The 24,620-nt window shown below is 36.2% G+C and overlaps 1 protein-coding gene across 6 annotated transcripts in view; it reads right to left on the reverse strand.

Annotated features, from left to right (window-relative positions):
• VRK2 (VRK serine/threonine kinase 2) overlaps positions 1–24,620 on the reverse strand; it is a 103,833-nt gene that overhangs the window by 40,967 nt on the left and 38,246 nt on the right. For 5 of the 6 annotated variants that reach the window (XM_060605339.3, XM_060605333.3, XM_060605349.2 and 2 more), the window contains one exon: positions 11,668–11,802. The exons of the other annotated variant lie outside the window; for it this stretch is intronic. In XM_060605339.3, the coding sequence (XP_060461322.1) occupies positions 11,668–11,802 (135 nt within the window). The remainder of the gene's footprint in view (positions 1–11,667; positions 11,803–24,620) is intronic. 6 annotated transcript variants of the gene reach the window in all.

The following is a 24,620-nucleotide window of genomic DNA, read 5'->3' on the forward strand; positions in this document are numbered from 1 at the left end:
CATTGGAACTTTGATAGAGACTAAGTTGAATCTGTTGACTGTTCTGGACAGTATGTACATTTTTACAATTTTAATTCTTTCAACCCATCAGCATGGAATGTCTTTCTATTTATTTGTGCCTTCTTCAATTTCTTTCATCAGTATTTTATGGTTTTCAGTATATAGATCTTTCATGTTCTTGGTTAAATTTATTCCTAAATATTTTATTCTTTTTGATGTGATTTTAAATGGGATTATTTTAATTTCTCTTTTCAATAGCTCATTGTTAGTATATAGAAATGCAACTGATTTTTCTATACTGACTTTGTATCCTGCAACTTTACTGAAATTCTTTATTACTTCATTATTACCATTATTACTTCTAATGGTTTTTTGGTGGAATCTTTAGGGTTTTCTGTATATAAGATCATGTCATCCCCAGAGACAATTTTACTTCCTTTCCTATTTGGATGACTTTATTTCTTTTTCTTGACAAATTGCTCTGAGTAGGACTTCCAGTACTATATTGAATAAAAATGGTGAGAGTGGGCATTCTTGTCATTTTCCTAATCTTAGAGGAAGAGCTTTCAGCTTTTCACCATCAGTTATGATGTTGTCTATGGGCTTGTCATAACTGGCCTTTTTTATGTTGAGGTACGTTCCTTCTAGGCCTAATTTTTAGAGACTTTTTAATCATGAAAAGATGTTGAATTTGTCAAATGCTTTTTTTTTTTCTGCATCTACTTACATGATCGTATGATTCTTAGCACTCATTTTGTTAATGTGATGTATCACACTGATTGATTTGTTTATTTGAACCATCCTTGCATCCCAGGAATAAGCCCCACTTGATCGTGGTGTATTAACCCTTTAACATACTGTTGAAATTGGATTGCTAGTATTTTGCTTAGTATTTTTGCATCTATGGTCATCAGGGATATTGGACTGTAATTTTCTTTTCCTATAGCATCCTTACCTGGCCTTGGTACCATGGAAATGCTGGCTTCTTAAAATGAGTTTGGAAGTGTGTCCTTCTTCTATTTTGGGGGAAGAGTTTGAAAACAATTCATATGAATTCTTCTTTAAATGTTTGGTAGAATTCACCAGGGAAGCCATCTGGTCCTGGACTTTTCCTTGTTCTTTACTAGTAATAGGTCTGTTCAGATTTTCTATTTTTCTGTGATTCGATCTTGGTAGGTTGCATGTTTCTAGAAATATATCCATTTCTTCTAACTTATCTAGTGTGTTGCTATATAATTGTCCATAGTAGTTTCTTAAGATTCTTAGAGGTTTTCTTTTTTTTAATAAAAAAATGTTTATTTATTTTGAGAGAGAGAGAGAGAGCAGGGGAGGGGCAGAGAGAGAGAGAGAAAGAGAGAGGTAGAGAATCCCAAGCAGGATTTGTGCTGCCAGTGCAGAGCCAAATGAGGGCTCAAACTCATGAATCTTTAAATCATGACCTGAGCTGAAATCAAGAGTCAAACACTTAACCAACTAAGCCACCCAGGAGCCCCTAGAGTTTATCAGTTATAATCTCTCTTCTTTCATCCCTGACTTCATTGATATGGGTCTCTTTTTTTTTTAGTCTAGCTAAAAGTTTGCCAATATTTTCTATCTTTTTAAAAGCCAGCTGTTTCCTTGATCTTTTCTATTCTTTTTGGTCTCTATTTCATGAATTTTGGCTCTGGAGTTTATTATTTTCTTCTTTCAACTAACTTCGTGCTTACAAACTTTGTGTTTGTTCTTCTTTTTCTCATTCCTTTAGATGTAAAGCTAGGTTAAGATCTTTCTTTTTTCTTAATGTAGGCATTTATCACTATAAAGTTACTTTTTGGAACTTCTTTTCTTGCATCCTATAAGTTTGGGTATGTGTCTTTCCATTTTAATTTGTCTGGAGATATTCTTTGATGTGCCTTTTTAAAAAATATTTATTTATTTAAGTAATCTCTATACCCGATGTGGGGCTCAAACTCACAACCCTGAGATCAAGACTGATATGCTCTACCAACTGAGCCAGCCAGGTGCCCTTGTTGTCCTTTTTGATTTGGTAGTTCCTTTGATGTCTGTCCCTTTCACTAATGGTAGTTCAGGAACATGTTGTTTAATCTCCACACATAAGGGAAGTTTCCAGTTTTCCTCTTATAATTGATTTCAAGTTTCATAATGTTGTGGTTGGAAACGATGCTTGATATTTCAATCTTCTTAAATTTATTTTGTCCTGTGGCCTAACAAATGATCTGCTCTAGAAAATGTTCCATGTGTGTTTGAGAAGAATGTATATTCTGCTGCAGTTGGTTGGAATGATTTGTATATGTCTGTTAGTCCATCTGATCTAACATGCAGTTTAAGCCCAATGTTTCCTCATTGATTTTCATCTGGATGATGTATCCATTGTTGAGAATGTATTGGAACCCCATATCACTGTATTGTTGTCTATAGGTGGAGTCTTTAATTTGTTAACTTATGCTTTATATACTTGGTGCTCCAATTGTGGGTGCATAACCAGTGGTCTTAATAGAGAGTTGTGCGCAGCATTCAAATAATCATAGAAGGCTATTGAACAAAATGGTAAAACAAACAACTAACAATCTTCACCAGCCTATATAACCCCTGTTTTTTTAGTTTGTTTTTTTTATCTAATAATGTAGCATATGGCTTAAAATATTTATATTCTATGAGTATTGGATAAATTCTCTAAAATTCCCACATGGGGCGCCTGGGTGGCTTACTCGGTTAAACGTCCGACTGCGGCTCAGGTCATGATCTTACGGTCCGTGAGTTCGAGCCCCGCGTCGGGCTCTGTGCTGACAGCTCAGAGCCTGGAGCCTGCTTCTGATTCTGTGTCTCCCTCTCTCTCTGCCCCTCCCCTGCTCATGCCCTGTCTCTGTCTCAAAAATAAACAAACACTAAACAAAAATTAAAAATAAATAAATAAATAAAATTCCCATAAAAGTTTTATCACTACTATCTATCAACATTATAGATCTTGATACAGTACTGAAGAAATTTAGGAGTGACTGCATTTAGTGGGTATAGATTTTGGTGTAAATAAAGTCAATAATTTGTCCCAAGTAATAAAAATGTTGATAAATTAATTTTATACAAATTAGGTCAAAGTGAGAGTTTCTATGAAGATATTATATTAGAAATACACAGTCTAGAATTCTGTTAAAGCAATTCAAGAAAGAAAGGACTGGGAAATATTGTCAAAGAAGATAAGAAAGGGAGGGAAGGAAGAAAATTTGTTGAGGTTCTAATTATGTGATGATCATTGGGAAAAGTATCTTTCACAAATTATCTCATTAAATCAAGGCCACCTCCCAGCCAGGAAGCTAAGCACCCCAGCAAGTAACCTGCCCAAGTCAGAACCAGTAATGGACAGACGCAGGATTCAATCCCATGCCTCTATGACATCAAAGTCCATTCTCCTTTTTTAATATAGTTTAGAATTTGAGGTTCTATCTATTTCTGAAATTTTGCTGAAGTTAAAAATAAGTTTGAGCAAAACTTAATCCACAATAAGGTTTGCAGTCTAAGTCCTATTTTTATGTGTCCTTGAGCTAAGAATGATTTTTACATTTTTATAGGATTATAAAAAAAAAGAAAAGAAAGAAAGAAAAAGAATATGCAACAGAGACCCATATGTGGCCCACAGAGCTCATAAAAGCCTAAAATATTTACTATCTGGTTCTTTACAGAAAAAGTTTGCCAACCCCTAATCTAAAATAAAACTTGCTTTCCAGTTAACTTTTTAAATATTATCTCTTCTTTTTTTCTATGAAATAAAAAATAACAACTAGTTAATATTTTCACTTTAAGTATGTACAATATCCCTAGTTTTAGACAAGTCTGTAGTAGGAAACTCAAGAGTACCAAGATCAGGTAGGAAATGATTATTTGCATTGTAAGCATACTAGGCATAGCAAAATGTAAATATCTAGCTCCCTAATGCATTTTAAATGATTTTCTTTTTATGTGATTTTTCTGAATTTAGTAATCGTTTTTCTTTTCTCCACAAATAAAAGGAGAGCCCTGCCTGCTTCCCCTTTATTCTAATTCCATAGATCTTTCTATTACATTGTACTTTATTTCCACATGGTAGTCATTTTCTTCTCACCTTTCATAGATATGTATTATGGGTTGTTGTTGTTGTTGTTTTCAACTTCATGAGGTAGGTAAGGAAAATGTGTCATTATGCACATTTAACAGATAAAAAAATAATGTGTTACACCCAGATAATGCAAATTACCCACACCAAATCCAGCTTCTACAAAAGTTTTATTGTTTTAGTGAGTTTTTCAGGCTCCCTAATCTCCCCACCTCCAAAAAACAAAACAAAACAAAAAAAAAAACCAAAAAACAAAACCCACCTAATCTGAAAAGGTTTACCTGGACTTTTGACTTTAATATTTTACTACTGAAAAGGTAGCCTGGTAGCCACTGAGGTCCAGTCCCACCCAGAAAGAAGGGACCTTTCGCCTGTGAAGAAGGCAATAAGTGGACAACCTCAACTGGCAGGCCCACTGGGAACTGTTACAGCGCGTGAGCCAATGGCATGATCTCCCTAGGCAGCACCCGCCTACACAAGGAGCACAGTTGGGATACCATGTAGCCATTTCTACCCAGGGGTTCTTCTAATGGGTACTCTCTGGTCTGGTGCTGCCTGTCAGAGCTGTATCACAGTCTGAGCTCTCCCGGCCCAATCCTTCCTGCCCCCCTTTCCTCTTGTGGGGGTCACATGAACATCCCACTCTCAAAGCTTTCTTTGTCCAATCTTGCTTTTTCTCTTTTTCCCTCGCATGGGTAATATACTTGCTTCTCCAATAAAGACCTTGCAATCCTAATTCTGTCTCAGCAGCGGCCCCTCTGAAAACTGGATTTGACACAGGTGGTAAGTCATAGCTTTCATTAAAAGCACTAGGCAAATAAAGATGAAAAGCAAGTTAGACTTTGATGTCCATAAAAAATGCAACTTTCCTGTACTAACCAAGACTGTCTCAAACATCATCTCCCCCTTTAACCTAACCAGATCTGCACCCATACCACATTCTCAAGTTCTGCACTTAGTCAATCCTTTACGTCCCATCTCCTTTGTTTCCTGATGTGGTGAGGGTCTTATACCGCTTTAATTCTCCAAATGGATAGGTAGAACTGATGATTACAGAACACCCTGTCATAACTCTTCTTTGCAGTGAATTGCATGGGAAGGGCCTTCATCTTCAATCAGGTACCCCTCTAAGGTGCCCAAAGTGCTCTTCTCTGCCTCCTACCACACACCTGGCTCCACACTTCACAATTCCTGGGTTCACCACTCACACCTGAATCCTGGTATGTACATTCCTTTAACCACAAAGCAACTTACTGGGTTTTCATTTGTGTCCACATGGATTTACTATTTAAAAGTGTACAGAATTATTTAGCTTTTCTTGTATTTAAGCCTTGGTGCCACATTTACCAGCTGTAAGCTCCAAGGGGAGAAGTAAGTGGCCAGGACAATGTTGCATACATATACTTTTGCATCTGTGACAGTACCTACTCTTAAGGCCTTCTGCACAGGCTTAAATAATTTTTTATTAATTTTTCTTGATGTTAATAATTGGAAAAATTGGAGTAAATTCTTTTCAATAGACATCTGAGTGCCAAGCATGATAAACTATTGAGAATCGTATGTTTACAAAAAAACAAAGAAAAACAAAAATGAGTGCATATGTATTGAATGCATATTTATTGAGTGCTTTAGAGAAGTCAAATCATTTAACCCTCATGACCCTAAAAGGAGATTATTTTAAGATGTCTTGAAGATGTGAAAACAGAATGAGTAAAGGTAGGTATTCTGTACACAACAAACTTACAGTAACTGGCAAAGTTGAAAATGAACCTAAATCAGTCTGATCAGAAGTAGAGTTTTTTCCATATATCTCACACAGAGGTAGAGTTTTTTCCATATATCTCATACAAAGGAGAGATGACAGAAGTCTACCTATAGGTCTAAAGGTAACATTACTTTGAGAAAAAGTGTAACAGATTTAAATTTAGTAGCACTTTATTATTTTTTTAATGTTTATTTTTGAGAGAGAGCACGCGCACGTGCGCATGTGCGAGTTGGGAAGACGCAGAGAGACAGGGAGATACAGAATCCAAAGTAGGCTCTAGGCTCTGAGCTGTCAGCACAGAATCTGATGTGGGGCTCAAACTCATGAACCATGAGATCATGACCTGAACTGAAGCTGGACGCCTGACTGAGCCACCCAGGTACCCCAAAGTTAGCAACACTTTGGAGCAAGGGGAAGTTATTTCTAATTGAAAGACTCAGAGAAAGAAACATTTGTGTTGGGTCTTGACAAATATCTAAGCTTTCCACAAATGGAGATAGGGAAATGAAGTAACACAAGAAGGAAAACCAGAGTATGGGTCAATGCATGTTGGGAGTGCAGAGGCTACTGGAAATACAACAAAAGCCAGAAAAAAACTGGTTATCATCAGTTTACAGAAAGCTTCCAAAACCGTGCTAAGAAGCTAGAACACAATTTTAGTATGCAAATACAAGTCACCAAAGGCTTCTGGCAAGGAATAATATTATCAGTACTGGCAGCACCATGATGAGGAAAGGGAAGCAGAGAATTCGTTTGGGAGAATATAACAATAGTCCGGGCAAAGGGTGATGGGAGGGTGGACTAGGGCACTGGTGTACAAAAGAAGGGAGACCACGGAGAACCACAGTTACTAGATAAGTGGATCAATGACAACTCTAAGAATGGTATGGTTGGCTGGTAAGGGAGGATTCGATGAATAAAGAATGCAGAGGAGGAAGAAGAAGTTTGGAAAAAAAAATGATTTATTCATTTTTGTACCAAAAATAAACTGGTTGATTGGTGGCTAACAACCTCACCCAACCAGTTCCTGATTCTTTCAGTTTATGCAAATTTGAGGGACACGCTCATAGTTGATGAAAAAAGTAAAGAACCTCTTTCCCAACAAGAGTCAAATCTGGCACCTTTCTGCTGCCCAAGCAACTGGGAATCCTAAGCAGCCACACTGGCTCAGATGGAAGCATTTCTCAACACTTGATGTGATGGACAGGAAAGATGTCAGCTGGAGAAGGGGTGCAAGAGATTATGGAGCTGAGAGAGAAGCAAGAAGCAAGACACAATTGTGAGCAAATATCACTGCTCAGTGGCATGTGACCACCCATTAAACCACGTTACTACTTTACCTCCACTTTGCATTTTCAGTATACATTAGAGATATACATTTAGCCCCCAAGATGGAATTCACTTTTCAAGAACTTAAATTTTTGTTATACAATCTCGTGTCTTACCATTTTTCACGCTATTTTATACAATTAAATCTTTTTAACTGGCACACCTTGCCGCATCAAGAAATGTGTCTCTTAAGCTCTCGTTGGAAATTACACTATGGAGAGAGATAGTTACTATTCATGACTTTTTAAAGTGGAAACTTAAAAAAAAAAAAAACACTCTTAAAACTCTAGCAAGAACATAGTCTTAGTCAGCAACTTTAAACACATTTTTTAAAAAGCCAGCATTTATCTTATTTGAATAGGGTATAATATTTCCCTATTCTATCAACAAGATACAATAGTGTGAAAATCTTCGCAGTAAACTAAGTGCTTATGAACTAATGAAAATCTCTGCATGCCAAAGCAGGAATGAAGCATGCAATGTGTAAGCAACATGGCTCTGTTCACAAACATCACTCATGTCTGTTAAAAACCGACGTGTAACCTCATAGATGCTACTATGTTTTGATATAAACCCGTGCTTTTTATTCTCTTATTGTCCAGTACTTTGTTTTTCAGCTTCTCTTTTTGTTTTTCTTTTTCTTCTTGTTTTTGCCAGTAATGTTGCATCACCACTACAGTCTAGACGAAATAATGCAAATTTTAAAAGGTTCCGACTTACTTTTCAAATGTGATGCTTATTAGAATCAGCATGAAATGTATTTTTCAAAACTATAGTCTGACCTTATCTGAGCTGTAAAAAGTCTGAAGCTTCTGTTTTCTGATGGCTGCAACATGCAATTATTCTTAAAAAAAAATGTGCCTTCTATGTTGGAGGTTTTTCCCTCTTAGATCTCATAACTACCTACTCTACTTCAAATCTGGAATTTTATCCTGTTTTCTTTATATGTAACATTCACTGAGAGTGAGAGACTTAAAGACACATCCATGAGGTTAACATATGAAGAGATGGCAGACGAGCTATGCCTCTTATCATCATCTCTTTATGGCATCTACTGCTCCGTCAGGCTCAAGTCTATGGTTCCTTTAAATGGAACTATAAATTCAAGCATCATAACAAAATCCTGAGAGGCACTTAGCAGTATTCTAAATGATATTAGCATTTTGAACCCATGACCTGTTTTTCTATTCCAGCTTAGTTTTTTTTTTTCCCCTAAGCATTATGTGAAAGCCTATTTGATCAAATAGGGCTGTGACTTAATATGCTTTCCAGACTTTGGGGGAAATTCCCTCAATAGTTCATATGCTAGCAATTGCTTCTTTACTAAAAATGCCTTTCACCCACAAAAGAAAACCTTTCCAATTACAGTCTCTTTCCAATTTGTCCTTCTGACACAAGTTCTCAAGAATTGTATGAAAGAACGTACAATACCCTTTCTTTCTAATTTCCAACGTGCTATCAAAGCACATAATTTGTGTCTGTCCTTTAACAAAATAAATAGGCAATGGAAGAGGAGAATCTGAATTGCATCCAATTTATGGTTTTCCTTTTTGTCTAAATCAAGTCTGAACTTAAGAGTTTTCAGCATGTCAGTAAGCATTCTCAGTGCTTGGTATATCTGTAAATAGTAGATACTCCAAAACGTTAGCTGATATAATTTAACTGTCATTGCTATAATATTATAAACAGGTTCACCACATGGAAGCTGTATCTACATAAAACACAGCTATCCAACATTCAAAATAGCCACCTGTTCTACTTTAACTGTAAATTCCAATGATTTCAAAGACAGTATTTGAGGTTGCCGACACCAACGCCATTCTTACATGCACAGTCCCTTGGGGTTCCAGTTTTTTAATAGCCTCTAAACAGGGGTACATCTTAACCCATCCAACTTATGCAGCTTAATGAGTTGATTCAGAATTCAAAAAGGCCATCTTCCTATAATAACTAAAAACAAAACAAAACAAAATAAAACCCCTATATATAGCCTTTTGTGAATCAGGATGCTCAAATATTCTTTGGTCAAGTATGCATCTGGCCTTCAGAAATAGAAATAATATGACCAATGGGACTCAGTAGGCACTCAATAAGCTTGTATTGATTATAGGAAAACACTAATTTTTCAACAGCATTAACTCTCTTGGGAACCATATTCTTGGGGATAGGTAATTTGTTAAATGGGCCATCCTATATTTACAGCGCATACACACTCGTAAATGTAAAATCTTTTCCCTTACATAGAAAATAGACCCTGGGTGTTCTGTTCCAAACAACTTGAAGGACATCTATCATTAAACTACACACCTGGGGAGAACTACACTTATTACATCCAATTAATTACCATCTTCTTAATATTTAACCAGAACATCATTATATCTTTTTTCATAAATCTAAAGAATTCTTGGAGAGCAAAATAAGATACGGTATTCTTTCAGCATAAGTATAAAAATAATAAAATTATTTTCTAGCTATTATTTACTGAGTGCTTATTATGTGCCTGATATTTGCCTAAGCCTTTCACATTTTAAATCATTTGATTATTAAAATACCTCTTTGAAGGAAGTTCTCTTATTAGCTTTAGATGTGGAAACAGCACAGGCAGGTAAAATAATATGGCAAAGAAAACAGAGCTAGTAAGAGGCAGGGCCAGAACTCAAAGCCAGAGAATCTGATTCTAGAGCTCATATCCTCAAACCCTCAACTATTTCTACACTGAATCTGTATTGAAAGTTATGCAAATAGTTGCCATCTTTTTCTAATAAAACCTTTTTGCCTGGGATTAGGAAAAGGTAAACCACCCTTTTTTAGTATCTTCTGAACAAGGACATTTATTTATTTTTCTAAAGGTTCTTTTTTTTAAGAAGCAGGGGAGATGGGAGCAGGAGAGAGAGAGAGAAAGAGAGAGAGAAAGAGAAAATCTTAAGCAGACTCCATACTCAGTGTGGGAGCCCAGTGTAGGGCTTGAACCCATGACCCTGGGATAATGACCTGAGTTGAAATCAAGAGTCAGATGCTCAACTGACTGAGCCACCCAGGTGCCTCTAAACAAAGACATTTAGTTCCAGATAAAACAAGCAGTCTATTATCATGAAGATTCCACCACACATGGTCAAGAATTAACTGCCTGAGATCCCATGTATAAGAATAAATTATGTTAGAAACACTAAGTGATTTGGCCCAGCCTGGAGTGGCCCTAGGCAAAACAAAAGTACCCTAGGGTACTTCTCTTTCCCCTCTGTTCTTAACTTTTTCCTCTTTCCGTTTTTTCCCCCCTATCCTGGTGCCTGAATTTTTTATTAAAATTGTTTGGAAATGTTCTTATATCAACTTCCACCCAAAGATTTGTCTATGTTCCTGTATTAGTTTTGCAGGGCTACTGCTATAACAAGGTACCACAAACTGAGTGGCTTAAACAATAACAGAAATATATCATCTCATAGTTTTCGAGGCTACATGTCTGCCATCAAGGCGTTTGCAGGGTTGATCCCTTCTGAGGGATGTGAGGGATAATCTGTTCTATGCCTCTCGCCTAGCTTCAAGCGATCTCAGGTGCTCCAAGGTTTAGAGGAGGCATTCTTCCTATTTCTTCACACTGTCTTTCATCTCTTCATGTCTGGTTTCTCTCTGTGTCCAAGTTTCCCCATTTGTAATATCAACCATACTGGATTAGGGCCTTCTCTAATGACCTCTTGGTAACTCAAAAAGACCCTATTTCCAAATAAGGTCACATGCACAGATGCTGGGGGTTGGGACTTCAACATCTTTTGAGAGGACACAATTTAATCCAGAGCAGCCCCTATTTCTCAGTTTCTCTTCATGGATATGCTGGCAGAGCTCTATCTCTAAGAAAACACTGATAATGGCAATATAAAGTACTAATGATCTCTTGACACTGGATAGATTTCTCCCAGTAGGAATTTAGTTGCTATATGTTACTGTACTCTATCCAGCTCTACTTGGTTGGCTTTGCCTGTTACTCCTGAACATCGAATGACTAATTAATCAATTCATTTATGCATTAACCTATTCAATTACTCACTGTTCAGTCATCATTTATTTATTGAGTGCTTATTATATGCCATGCTCTGTGCCAGCTGCTGGATACACATCAGTGAATAAAACATAATCTCTGTTTTCTTGTATACAAGACTAGAAACTTGCTCTCCTGATGGACATTTAACTGAGAGAAATACGCTCACGTGGTTCTGTACCAGTAGTTTCCTAAGTGAGATTTGTAGCTTACAACCAGTCCTGTCCAGGAAGTAAGAGGCTATGAGAGCTAAAAGGGGTCCAAGAGATCTCATGATCTACATCACTCAATTTATAGAAAGGAAAATTAGAGCACAGAAGTCTACTATAATAAGTAATTTTGTAAAAAGGAAAAAAGTGTTTAAGTACAATTAGAATAAAAATTGCTTATATTCCCATTTTCTAATGAATTTTAGGAGAAAGGAGAAAGAAAATAGAACGTATAAAATCATACCTGACATGAAGGAATGATGTTAATTTTGTTAAGTAATAGCATGGTGATAATACAGTGAATTGTCCTCGTTTTTTGAAAATGCATACATAAGTATTTAGAGATAAGATGACATGGTATCTGTAATTGCTTTAAAACCTTTCAGCCAAAAAATAGATAAAATAAAATTTCAGAATGTTAATTTTTAAATCAAAGTGATGGGTATCTGGAGTTCTCTATTATTCAGTATGTTTCAAATTTTTCAAAACAAAAGGTTAAAAAAACTGTATCCTCCTAAAGGCACAATTATCTACTTAACAGGTTCTCACTTGTCTCAGAGTCCCAGCACTGGGAAATAAGCTTCACAAAATATTAATTTTAAATATGGAGACCATGGCTTCTAAATTATAATTATTATGCTGTTTTCTTCAATATTTTCCATTCATCACCACCTTTCAATAACACTCCAGTAGTATATATTCATATTACTGTCATTTGCATAGTATTTTGAGTATGAATTATTTCTTTTTATATGGATCTAATCTGATTTAAAATCAGACATCTTAATATACACATGTTAAGAATAAATTTTGATAATAGGAACACTATTCAGTATCAGATAACAGAGCTAAAATACATTTGATTACTTCAATGATTTTAAAGTAATTTAATCAGAATGTAGTAAAACATAGCAGCATTAAACATTAAAGAATGTTAGATTGAAATAAAATTTGGAACTGACTTTATTTTTCTTTGACAAATCATACTGAAAAAATCTCCAAATAGTAAGTTTGTAAAACTAATCCATGAGTAGAGATACACACACGGTATTAAATCTTAAAAACATATTCAGATGACAAATTATGTTGAGACAAAAAAAATTCAGCGAAAGTGTGTATTTTACAAACAATTCCATTAACATAAAACTCATAAAATTTTAAAAGTTCAAGTAACTAAAATCATAGGAATAAATTTCAAAGTCCCTTTGCTCAACTAAAAATGTAGAGCAGAACCTCACTAGGAAGAAAGAAAATGACGTGCATGCTATTGCACGTTACAAGTGACTATAAACACCACGTTATTTAATCTACAGTATAATCCTATCCACGTGATACCAAAATACTTTAAAGTAGCCTTACCAGCTGTACCATCTGGTAATATTATGGTATCATCAAGCTAAGACATACAATACCACTCCAAAGATAATGAAACACAGAAGTATATCACCAGGACTAAATTTTATAAATGTTCAACAAAGGAAATGCTGCCTCTAAAAATGGTACCATATTATGTGCATATACCATGAAAAATTCTTACAAACACACATTTGCACTCCATCTTACAAGAAACTGTAACTGATAAATGGATTATGTTAGAATTCCCTCTAGCAAACAGCGAACAAGCAACTTTAATGAGGCTTATGACCCTACCCTATGGATGAAAGTGAGCATTTTGCCACCAGATACAGGTCAGGTACTACAATTCCCGCTCCCAGATCATTAAGGTTTTTTTGTTTTGTTTTGTTTTGTTTTTCTAAATTTGAGCTTTTTAACTTCCTTAGCTATGCAACAATAAGTGGACGCTTTGGAAACATTGTAAGAAACATTACCTTCTGCAATGAGCATTAAGCATTTGGAAACATGTTTTCAGAGAATCACAGAATTTTAGAGCTAGAAGGAAATTTTAATATCACTCAGTCAAAGGCTTACATTTTATAGATTGGAGAGCTAACATCCTCACAGGTTAAATCATTTGCCGAAGGCTGCAAGCCTGCTCAATGTTAGGGCTGAGTCTGAAACCTCATCTCCTGACTTTCGGTCCAACACAACTCCCAGTAGTCAAGCAAGTGTTTTTAAAAATCACAGGTTTCCTAAGCCATACTCCAGATGCTGACACGCAGAACTGTTTTCTCCACCTGTGAGGGCCTTTCTCTTTCACTTACCAGGCAGCTTTGGGACAGAGACACATGGAGTGTGGTGGGGTGGAGGCCCTGAAGAGTCAGGGTGCTCTGGGCACTAAGAGAGATGACAGGCATTGCATCAAGACTATCCTTTCGTCCTGAGAGGTCAATAAAGTATTTCCTGAGGGGTAATTACAAAAGCAACACTAACCTAGATGCTGTGAGAAATACAAGAGAAGGGAAGTATACATATCTACATGTCTCAAGGAGTCCATTATAGTTCATAAGACAATATGAAACAACTAAGACTTGAGGGCTCATGTGTTTAAAAAAAAAATTAGAAGCTAAAGGAAATTGGGAATCAGTATAAACCAGAATCATCAAGAAAGACTTCATGTAAAAGCAAGGTTATAAGCTGGTGCATGAAAAAATGATGTGCTTCCATTAAAAGATGCTCAACATCACTGATCATCAGGGAAATGCGGAAACGCAAATCAAAATGACAGTGAGATATCCCCTCACACCTAAAATCAACAACACAAGAATGACTAAAATCAACAACACAAGAAACAACAGGTGTTGGTAAGGATATAGAGAAAGGGGAACACTTTTGCACTATTGGTGGGAATACAAACTGGTGCAGCCACTCTGGAAAACAGTATGGAAGTTCCTCAAAAAGATACAAATAGAACTACCCTACGATCCAGGAATCGCACTACTAGGTATTTACCCAAAGAATACAAATATGCCAATTCAATGGGATACATGCACCCCAATGTTTATAGCAGCAGCATCTATAATAGTCAAATTATGGAAACAAGGCAAGTGTCCACTGACTGATGAATGGATAAAGACGTGGTAAAGAGTGCCTGGATGGCTCAGTTGGTTAAGTGTCTGACTTTGGCTCAGGTCATGATCTTGCATGTGGGTCTGAGCCCCACGTGGGGCTCTGTGCTGACAGCTCAAAGCCTGGAGCCTGCTTTGGATTCTGTGTCTCCCTCGCTCTCTGCCCCTCCCTCCCTCCCTCCCTCTCTCTCTCTCTCTCAAAAATAAATAAACATTAAAAATGTTTTAAAGATACACACATATATACAACATACACACACACACACACACACACACACACACACACACACACACACAAATGGAGTATTACTCAGCCATAAAAAAGAATGAAATTTTACAACTTACAATGACATGGATGGAGCTAGAGAATATTATCTAAGTGAATTAAGTCAGTCAGAGAAAGAAAAATACCATATGATTTCACTCATATGTGGAATTTAAGACACAAAACAAATGAACGAAGGTAAAAATAGAGAGAGAGAGAAAACAAGAAACAGACTCTTAAGTCTAGAAAACAAACTGATGGTTACCAGAGGGGAGGTGGGGGGGGTCATAAGGGTGATGGGGATTGAGGAAGGCATTTGTCATGATGAGCACGGTGTATTGCATATTAAGTGTTTATACCTGAAACTAATATTGCACTGCATTTTAACTAACTGGAGTTGAAATAAAAACTTTAAAAAAATGATGTCCTTCTAATCAACAAAGTGGCCTTTTACAGGTGGGACATCAACTGCACCTCTGAAATAGAAAGATATAAAAAGATGTGCACAAACCCTGATTTTAACTAATGTGCCTCACCTTTTTTCACTAATGACACTGTCAGATACAGCCAAGTGGGTGGTACTCCATGGCAAAACCACCACTTGATGTCATTTCTGGTAATGCCATTTTAAGCAATGAAATAAGAAAGGCACATTCATTCTCTAAATATCATAATGGCACCCATAAGCCTCATTGCCAGTAATCAGTTGTACAACGCCATATCATACTTCAAAGTCAGTGAGCTTTCTAAACGGAAGTTAGGAAACTTAAGTAGTCTAAGAGGATGTTGCCTACTTATCTATCAGGGAAGTATAGATTTAGAAACATAATGTTATTTAAAGAATATAACAGGGGCTGCTGGGTGGCTCAGTTGGTTAAAAGTCCAACTTCGGCTCAGGTCATGATCTCGCAGTTCTTGAGTTCAGGCCCCGTGTCGGGCTCTGTGCTGACAGCTCAGAGCCTGGAGCCTGCTTCAGATTCTGTGTCTCCTTCTCTCTCTGCCCCTCCCCAACTTGTGCTCTATCTCTGTCTCTCAAAAATAAATAAATGCAAAAAAAAGATAAAAAAAAACAATATAACATAATTTTCAACAAAAAATGATAAAGATGACAAAAGAAAGAAGGTAAATGGTGTACACTTTGGGAGTCTTCATAATACCAAATTTGGAAAGTATCAGATGAGTTATGAAGAAATGGACAATATGCAATGAAGACATAGGGAAAAAGAAGAATAAAATAATCTACAATGAGCTAATTCAACTCTCAGTGAGGTTACCTGTCTGATTTTAAGGAAAAACACTGTTTGATCAATGTCTGAATAGTATTTGAAGAGATTTTTTTTTTAAAAACACAGTAAAATGAAAACAGCTCAGAACATCAAGTGTGCCCCCAATGGACTACCCAGAACTTTATTTTGACTATCATCCTTATCAGGACCCTTTCTTTCCATCTTAACTAAAATGGCTGTTTCTACTCAACACCTCTATTTCCTAAGTTTATCTCAATCCTTACAACTCTACTGCTTTGACAAAGGTTGTATAAATGTCAACATTTTTGGCTTTTTCTGTTGCCAAATCATTCAACAATGTCTTCCCTCTCTGCTATTGAATCTCTTTTTCCAGTAGTTTTTTCTCTCCATTAAACAGCTTATTGCTCAAAGTTCTTTTCGCCATAATTTTAACTCAAAATATACATGAAGGGTGAATTAATATTTAAAACTATAATCCAAGAAAACTTTCTGAAAATAAAAGAATCTATATATCAAAAGGGCCCACCAGACATCTGGGAAAACCAATACAAGATGATCTACTCTAAACATATCCTGGTAACACCATTAGACATTATTAGTAAAGAAATAAAAATCCTAAAGGTAGCAAGGGAAAAAGAACAAATAACATATACTGGTAAGAGAATTAAACTAGCAGCAGATTCTTAAAAGCAACATGCAAAACAAGGCAACAACAGATTAGCATTTTCAAGAGATTCAAGGAAAAACATGTGAACTAAATATTTTAAATCCATTCAAGCTATCCCTCAGGGATCAATGTTATTGAAAAAGTGTAACACACGCAAGGGTATTTTGTACCCTTGGGCACTTCTTGAGCAATCAAGTTACTAAAGCATTAGTTTCATCCAATCTAAAGATGAGTAGGTAACTCTGGTAAAAGGACAGAGAGATGAGCATTTAATATACTTAATTATATCTAAGACCAAAACAAGGCTGGTGATAAATGAAGAATATACAAGTGACCCATGTTCTGACAAGGTAAAGTAGTAGGACTAAAAACCAAGAAAACAACATTGAGGGAAAGAGGAAAGTAAAATAAACAATAGTGAATTAGTAGTAGGTGAAGTAAAACTACCATAAAAGACTATCATAGTAGCAACAAAAGGTTAAATATGGATAAAGTGAGCCAAAAGCATCTTTAAAAGGTATAGATACCAAGGCCAATCACTACAACAAAAATATGAGCTTTCATAAATAGTCCTCCCACCCAAAGAAACCTTAAAGAATAAGATCAGAGAAAACACATATGAAACAGAGCAAATATAGATAATGAATATTTACCAAGTAGCACAGCAATGATCTTTATTAAATAAAAACTACAGAACTTGATTCTGGCCCTTGAGGCCACATAGAAACACACTAATAACAGAAGATTTTTAAATACCACTCTTGGTCAAAACAAATCAAGTGAACAAAAACTAAGTAAAGGTATAGATGACATAAATAATATAGTCAATAAGATAGAACTTTTGGACAGATATTAAACTATACACTATAAGAATACAGACTACCTTTTTCTCAAACAGACGTGGAATACTGACAAAAGCTGACCTTCTTCTAAGTCACCAATAAAGGCTTCAGGGCATTCCAAAGAGTAAAATTATCAGAGTAAACAATATCCTGATCATCTTGTTACAAGTCTAGAATTTATTAACAAAAGTTTTAAAAAGGTCCTTCTACATGAAAATTTAAAAACCTGCTGCTGCACAACTTTTTGGTGAAGAAGCAATACAAATCTTCTAAAAGATAAAGATAATAAAAAACATATTAAAATTGATGAGTACAACATAAAGCTGTGACCAGAGGAAAAATCATGGCTTCAAACACTTAGAGAAATAAAACAATTTTTAATGAAAATAAATGAAATAGATCTGAAACTGAAGACCAAGTAAAAAAAGAAAAGGGTGAAATAAAAAGATGATAAGAAATGACATAATAAAGGCAAAATCAGAAATTAATGAGATAGAAAAAGGAAAATATTTCTCAGTAATCAAATCAGAATCCAAGTGAGTTGAAAAAGAAACACCTTTATTAAGGCAGAAAAAAGGAAGAAAGAAATAATAAAAAATAACCAGAGGGAAACAACCATTGAAGTAGAATAAATTTAAAATTCAGAAGAGACTAACTACAATGCGTAACACCGTAGAAATACATTTGGAAAAAAAAATAAATACATTTGGAAAACTAGACAAAATGGATAACTATCACAATTGACCCATGTAGAGATAAAAAGCTTAAACAGTTCCATAGGAAGAGGTAGCTACATTACAAGGAACTGCCTCATAGAAAAACAGCAGAACCAGATGATTTCATATTCAAAAACCAATTGGTGCCAATTTAATAGAAATGGTTCTAGAATATAGGAAATGAAGTAAAACTTACAAATTCTTTTTATGAAATATAATGCTGATACCTAAATCTGATAAAAAAAAAATAGTACAAAAATAGAAAATTACAGATCAACATCACTTACAAATACCTATATGAAAATACTACATAAAATATTAGTGAACATACCTCAACACCATATTAAGTAAATAATGTACTATAACAAAGTGGGATTTATTCCTGGAAAGTAAGGTTGATTCAATATTAGAAGCACAGTGATATGTCACACCATATTAACTGATCTGAGAAAAATGTGTAATTATTTCCATACACACTAAGTAAATCTTTGATGAAATTCAATACCCATCCCATAAAATGAAAAAATCCACTCGAGAACATAGGAATTGATGGTGATTTCCTTGATATGACTATAAGGACACACACATGTACACACTCACATACATATACGTAGGCACACCTTAGTCCTAAAGCCAGCATCATATTTAATGGAGTAAACTTCAGGCATTTCCATTAAAATCAGGAAGAAACAGGATAATCACTATTTTCACTACTATTTACTACATACTGGATATACTAGCAATACAATTAATTAGACAAAAGAAATCAGAGATACAAGAACCGAAAGACAACTATATCTACTTGTGTCTGAAATGCTTCCTAAGAAAACCCTAGATAATCATTACTAAAACTACCTCAAAGTCAATAAATTAATAGGATATAAAGTGAATATATAGAAATCAACAGGGGCGTCTGGGTGGCTCAGTCGGTTGAGCGTCCGACTTCAGCTCAGGTCACGATCTCGCGGTCTGTGAGTTCGAGCCCCGCGTCGGGCTCTGGGCTGTTGGCTCAGAGCCTGGAGCCTGCTTCGGATTCTGTGTCTCCCTCTCTCTCTGCCCCTCCCCCATTCATGCTCTGTCTCTCTCTGTCTCAAAAATAAATAAATGTTAAAACAAAAATTAAAAAAAAAAGAAATCAACAATGCACATATACACAAACAATAATCACTTAGAAGATAAAATAGTAGAGTAAAATAGCAGTGACAATACCAACAAAAGTGGTTTAATCTTTAAGAATAAGGGTAGCAAGAAATATAAAAAACTTAATATGAGGAAAAATTAAAATACTCAAGAGGGGCGCCTGGGTGGCTCAGTCGGTTAAGCTTCCAACTTCAGCTCAGGTCATGATCTCGCAGTTTGTGAGTGTGAGCCCCACATCAGGCTCTGTGCTGGAAGCTTGGAGCCTGGAGCCTGCTTCGGATTCTGTGTCTCCCTCTTTCTCTGCGCCTCCCCCACTCACACTGTCTCTCTCTCTCTCTCTCTCAAAAATAAATAAACATTAAAAAAATTAAAAAAAAATACTCAAGAGATAATAAATGTAATACTGATGAAATACAAAATCATTCCTTGCTGTTGAAAAGCATCTATACATCATAAAGACGTCAGGTCTTCCCCAAGTTAATTTAAAAATTTAACAAAATGCCAATAAAAATGCCAACATGTATTTTTTTTTAATGTTTATTTATTTTTGAGACAATGCAAGAGACAGAGTGCAAGCCGCAGGCACTCTGAAGAGAATCTGAAGCAGGTTCCCGGCTCCGAGCTGTCAGCCCAGAACCTGACGCAGGGCTCGAACTCACGAACCACGAGATCATGACCTGAGCCAAAGTCAGACCGTTAACCGACTGAGACACTCAGGCACCCCAGCCAACATGTATTTTTTAAATGAAGCTAAACAAAATAATATAGAAACTATAAATATCTAGAGTAATACTGAAAAAGAAAGCTACAAGGCACAAAGCCTCATCAGATATTAAATTATGTTATAAAGCCTCAGATATTAATGCACTAGTATTATAATTAAACATAATTATACAAACCAGAAGGATTCAGTAGAAAGTACAGAAATGAACTCAAGTACATATGGAAGTTTATGATAAAGGTGGCATCTAATATCACTGAAGGCAAAAAAAATTTTTTTCAAGTTTGTTTTGAGAGCAAGAGAGAGCGCAAGCAGGAGAGAGGCAGAGAGAGAGGGAGAAAGAGAGAATCCCAAGCAGTACCCACACTGCCAGCACAGAGGCCAATGCGGGGCGCAAACTCAAGAACCGTGAGATCATGACCTGAGTCGAAATCAAGTCAGACACTCAACCATCTGAGCCACCCAGGTGCCCTGAAGCAAAATAAATAAATTAATTAATTAAATAAAATAGCATTGGAAAAACTAGAAAATCATTTAGAAAATGACAACACTGAGTCAACACTTCTTCCATGTAAAAGAATAAACTCTAAATTAATAAGAGATTTAAATATAAAAAATGAAAATATACAATTAAATTCATATAAAATCTCTCTGTGGAGCAAGGTTTTTAATCATGCTTGAATACCCATAGTAAATAAAAAATTAATAATTTGATCGCATTAAAAATAAAGTTTCACCTTCTATGTGGCAATAAAACATCACAAATATAATCAAAGGACAGAAGGCAAATTGAAAGAACATATGTGTAAAATCTATAATAGATGATGGGCTTATATATTTAAAGAACTCTTCAAAAGAGAGGGAATAAAAAAACAAAAAAAAAGAGAGAGAAACAGGCAAAAGACATGAGCAGACATTTCATGTACACACACACAAATTATTTAAAACTAGCCCTTTTTCTAGTATCCAAAATCTATAAAGAACTCACCAAATTCCACACCCAAAAAACAAATAATCCAGTGAAGAAATGGGCAGAAAACATGAGTAGAAGAACTTCTATTAACATGAATAGAACTTCTCTAAAGAAGACATCCAGATGGCCGACAGGCACATGAAAAGATGCTCAACGTCACTCCTCATCAGGGAAATACAAATCAAAACCACACTCAGGTATCACCTCACGCCAGTCAGAATGGCTAAAATGAACAAATTAGGAGACTATAGATGCTGGAGAAGATGTGGAGAAACGGGAACCCTCTTGCATTGTTGGTGAGAATGCAAACTGGTGCAGCCACTCTGGAAAACAGTGTGGAGGTTCCTCAAAAAATTAAAAATAGATCTACCCTATGACCCAGGGATACAGGAGTGCTGATGCATAGGGGCACCTGTACTCCAGTGTTTATAGCAGTACTTTCAACAATAGCCAAATTATGCAAAGAGTCTAAATGTCCATCAACTGATGAATGGATAAGAAATTGTGGTTTATATACACAATGGAATACTACTGGGTAATGAGAAAGAATGAAATATGGCCTTTTGTAGCACTGTGGATGGAACTGGAGCATGTTATGCTAAGTGAAATAAGTCATACAGAGAAAGACAGATACCATATGTTGTCACTCTTATGTGGATCCTGAGAAACTTAACAGAAGACCATGGGGGAGGGGAAGGAAAAAAAAAGTTAGAAAGGGAGAGAGCCAAACCGTAAGAGACTCTTAAAAACTGAGAATAAACTGAGGGTTGAGGGGGGGGGGGAGGGGGGGGGGAGTGATGGGCATTGAGGAGGGCACCTGTTGGGATGAGCACTGGGTGTTGTATGGAAACCAATTTGATAACAAATTTCATATTAAAAAAATAATAAAAAAAATAAAACTAGCCCTTTTTGCTTTTGGCAAAAAAGGAATACAGTGACTGGATTTACACTGCCACTGCCTGAGGGAAACTGCATAAAATGAAAGATACAAATGTTTTGGATATTAAATAGGCAGCATATGACTGAGATCCTTGAGAAAATGAGGGAAAAAAAGATGAGTTGAGTCCCACAGATGCCCCAGCTTTCTGCCTGGTGACAATTCCAAACTCAAGAACAGGAAGGGAAATCCTAACGGCAGCACAGCAATCCTGACGACACAGTCATTGAATCCAGCGAGGCTCCCAAAGAGTCTGAAATTGCAGAGAGGAGTTTAGAATAAGAGAAGAGGGAGCTACATGGGGGTAGGGGTAGGGGTAGGGGTAGGGGCAGGGGCAGGAGGGGAGGAAGTTCCAGAAAAATCTGCCTAAGGATCTCCTTACCTGTAGTATAAAAGGTGGAGCCAACGACCAATAGGAGTAGGGAGAAGAATAACTCCCAGGGTTCACAAAGAGCTGGGAGTTGAGTTCTGACCAACCAGAGTTAAGTCCTCACACGGAATTCCATTAGAAATCACAGAACTTCACAGCATAGAACCAGGAATAAACTATCCACAGAAGTAAAGGCTACTATAGACTCATTTTAGCAAAGCTTAAAAAATAGCCTCAAAATGAACATACTGTCTCGAAGAAATTAGAGATTGATTAGATTAAAAGAAGGGAGAAGCTATATAATGTAAACATTAATCAAAAGAAAGGGGTGTGGGGCGCCTGGGTGGCGCAGTCGGTTAAGCGTCCGACTTCAGCCAGGTCACGATCTTGCGGTCCGTGAGTTCGAGCCCCGCGTCAGGCTCTGGGCTGATGGCTGGGAGCCTGGAGCCTGTTTCTGATTCTGTGTCTCCCTCTCTCTGCCCCTCCCCCGTTCATGCTCTGTCTCTCTCTGTCCCAAAAATAAATAAAAAACGTTGAAAAAAAAAATTAAAAAAAAAAAAAAAAAAAAAAAAAGAAAGGGGTGTGGTTATATTAATATCAGACAAAGTTGAACAAGTAATATTACTAGCTATAAAAGCAAGAAATGTACTAGCTATAAAAACTCACAATCTCAATCAAAATCCTTGCAGGTTTTGGGACAGAAATTGACAATTCTGTCCCAAAATTGACTGATTCTAAAATATTACAAAAGGAATTGCAAAGTAGCCAGAAAAGTCAAAATAATTTTGAAGAAAAGAACAGAGTTGGAAGACTCCTCCTACTTTCCAGACCATGAACTGTGATAATGACTGTATGATACTGTAACAGAGAATCCAGAAATAGACCCATTCATAGATGGTCAATAATTTTGACAGAGGAGCTGAAAGCAATTCACTGGGATTCACTTCAACATCATATGTATGTATGTACACATACATATGCATGTCCCATATGTATATCCACCCTCCCCCTAGAAAAGAGCCTTGATCCTTACCTGGCACCAAATACAAACTTGAAACAGATCAGGAATCTAAATATAAGAGTTGTATAAAACCCCTTGAAGAAAACTTATGAGAAAACATTTTATGATCCTAGCTTAGGACAGAAGTAGCACAAATCATACAAAGAAAAAAAAATCATAAACTGGGCCTCATTATAATTAAAAACAACTGCTTTCTGAAAGACACTGATAAGAAAATGAAAAGATAAGCTACAGATGTAGAAAGCATCTGCAAACAAGTATCTGACAAAATGTTCCTATCCTTAAAAAATAAAGCTCTCTTAAGACAAATCTGATTTAAAAATGGGAGCATATAATTCACCAAAGAAGATAAAAGAGCGGCAAATATATACATGAAAGACGCTCCGTATCATCAGTCATTACATAACTGACGCACATTAAGACTACTAGATATGACACCACATTTACCATAATGGCTAAAATTTTAAAAACTAATGAAACCAAGTGGTGGCAAGATGTGGAGAACTACACATCACTGGTGGGAATGTATAACAATGGTACAACCACTCTGGAAGACAGTTTGGCTGCTTCTTTTAAATTAAACATATACTTCCATACAATCCAGAAATTCCACTCCTAGTTATTTACCCAGAAGTTGTTAAAACATATACCTACATAACTTAATGTGAATGCTTATAGCAACTTTACTAATAACTGCCCCCAAACTGGAAAAGACACAAATCTCCAACAGGTAAACAGATACCCTGTGGTAGTTTTCCATGGAATACTACCTATCATTAAAGAAGAATCAACTACTAACAACTACAGCCCAGGTAAATCTCCCAAACATCATGCTCAGTGAAGGAAGCCAGACACAAGGGTATATATCCTATAATTCCATTTTTATATGACATTCCTTAAACACGCAAAAACTATGGGGTAGAAATCATCACCAGGGGTTAGGGGAGTGAGAGAAGGGAACTAAGCAGGGGAATGACAGAAAGTGTGAGGATGATAGGAACATTCTGTATCATGATTGCAGTGATGGTTATATGATATACATGTGTCAAAACACATCAAGCTGTACAGTTAAAAGGGTGAATTTTACTGTTTGTAAATTATACTTCACAAAACCTAACCTTAAAAAAGTATGCAGACGTTTACAGGATTTTAATATACATTGCCAAATTGCCCTTCCATTAACTTAATTTCTTCTTCTACTCCCATTTAATTTACATTCCCACTGGCGGTCTACAAGTGCCTGCACTTCATCAGCTCGATATCATCAGATTATTATTTCAGGCTTTTCCAATCTGATATGTTCTTTGAAAATGTTACCACTGCATCTCTCTT

The sequence above is a fragment of the Panthera onca genome, chromosome A3, assembly GCF_046562875.1.
Source record: "Panthera onca isolate mPanOnc1 chromosome A3, mPanOnc1 haplotype 2, whole genome shotgun sequence".
NCBI lineage: Eukaryota > Metazoa > Chordata > Mammalia > Carnivora > Felidae > Panthera > Panthera onca.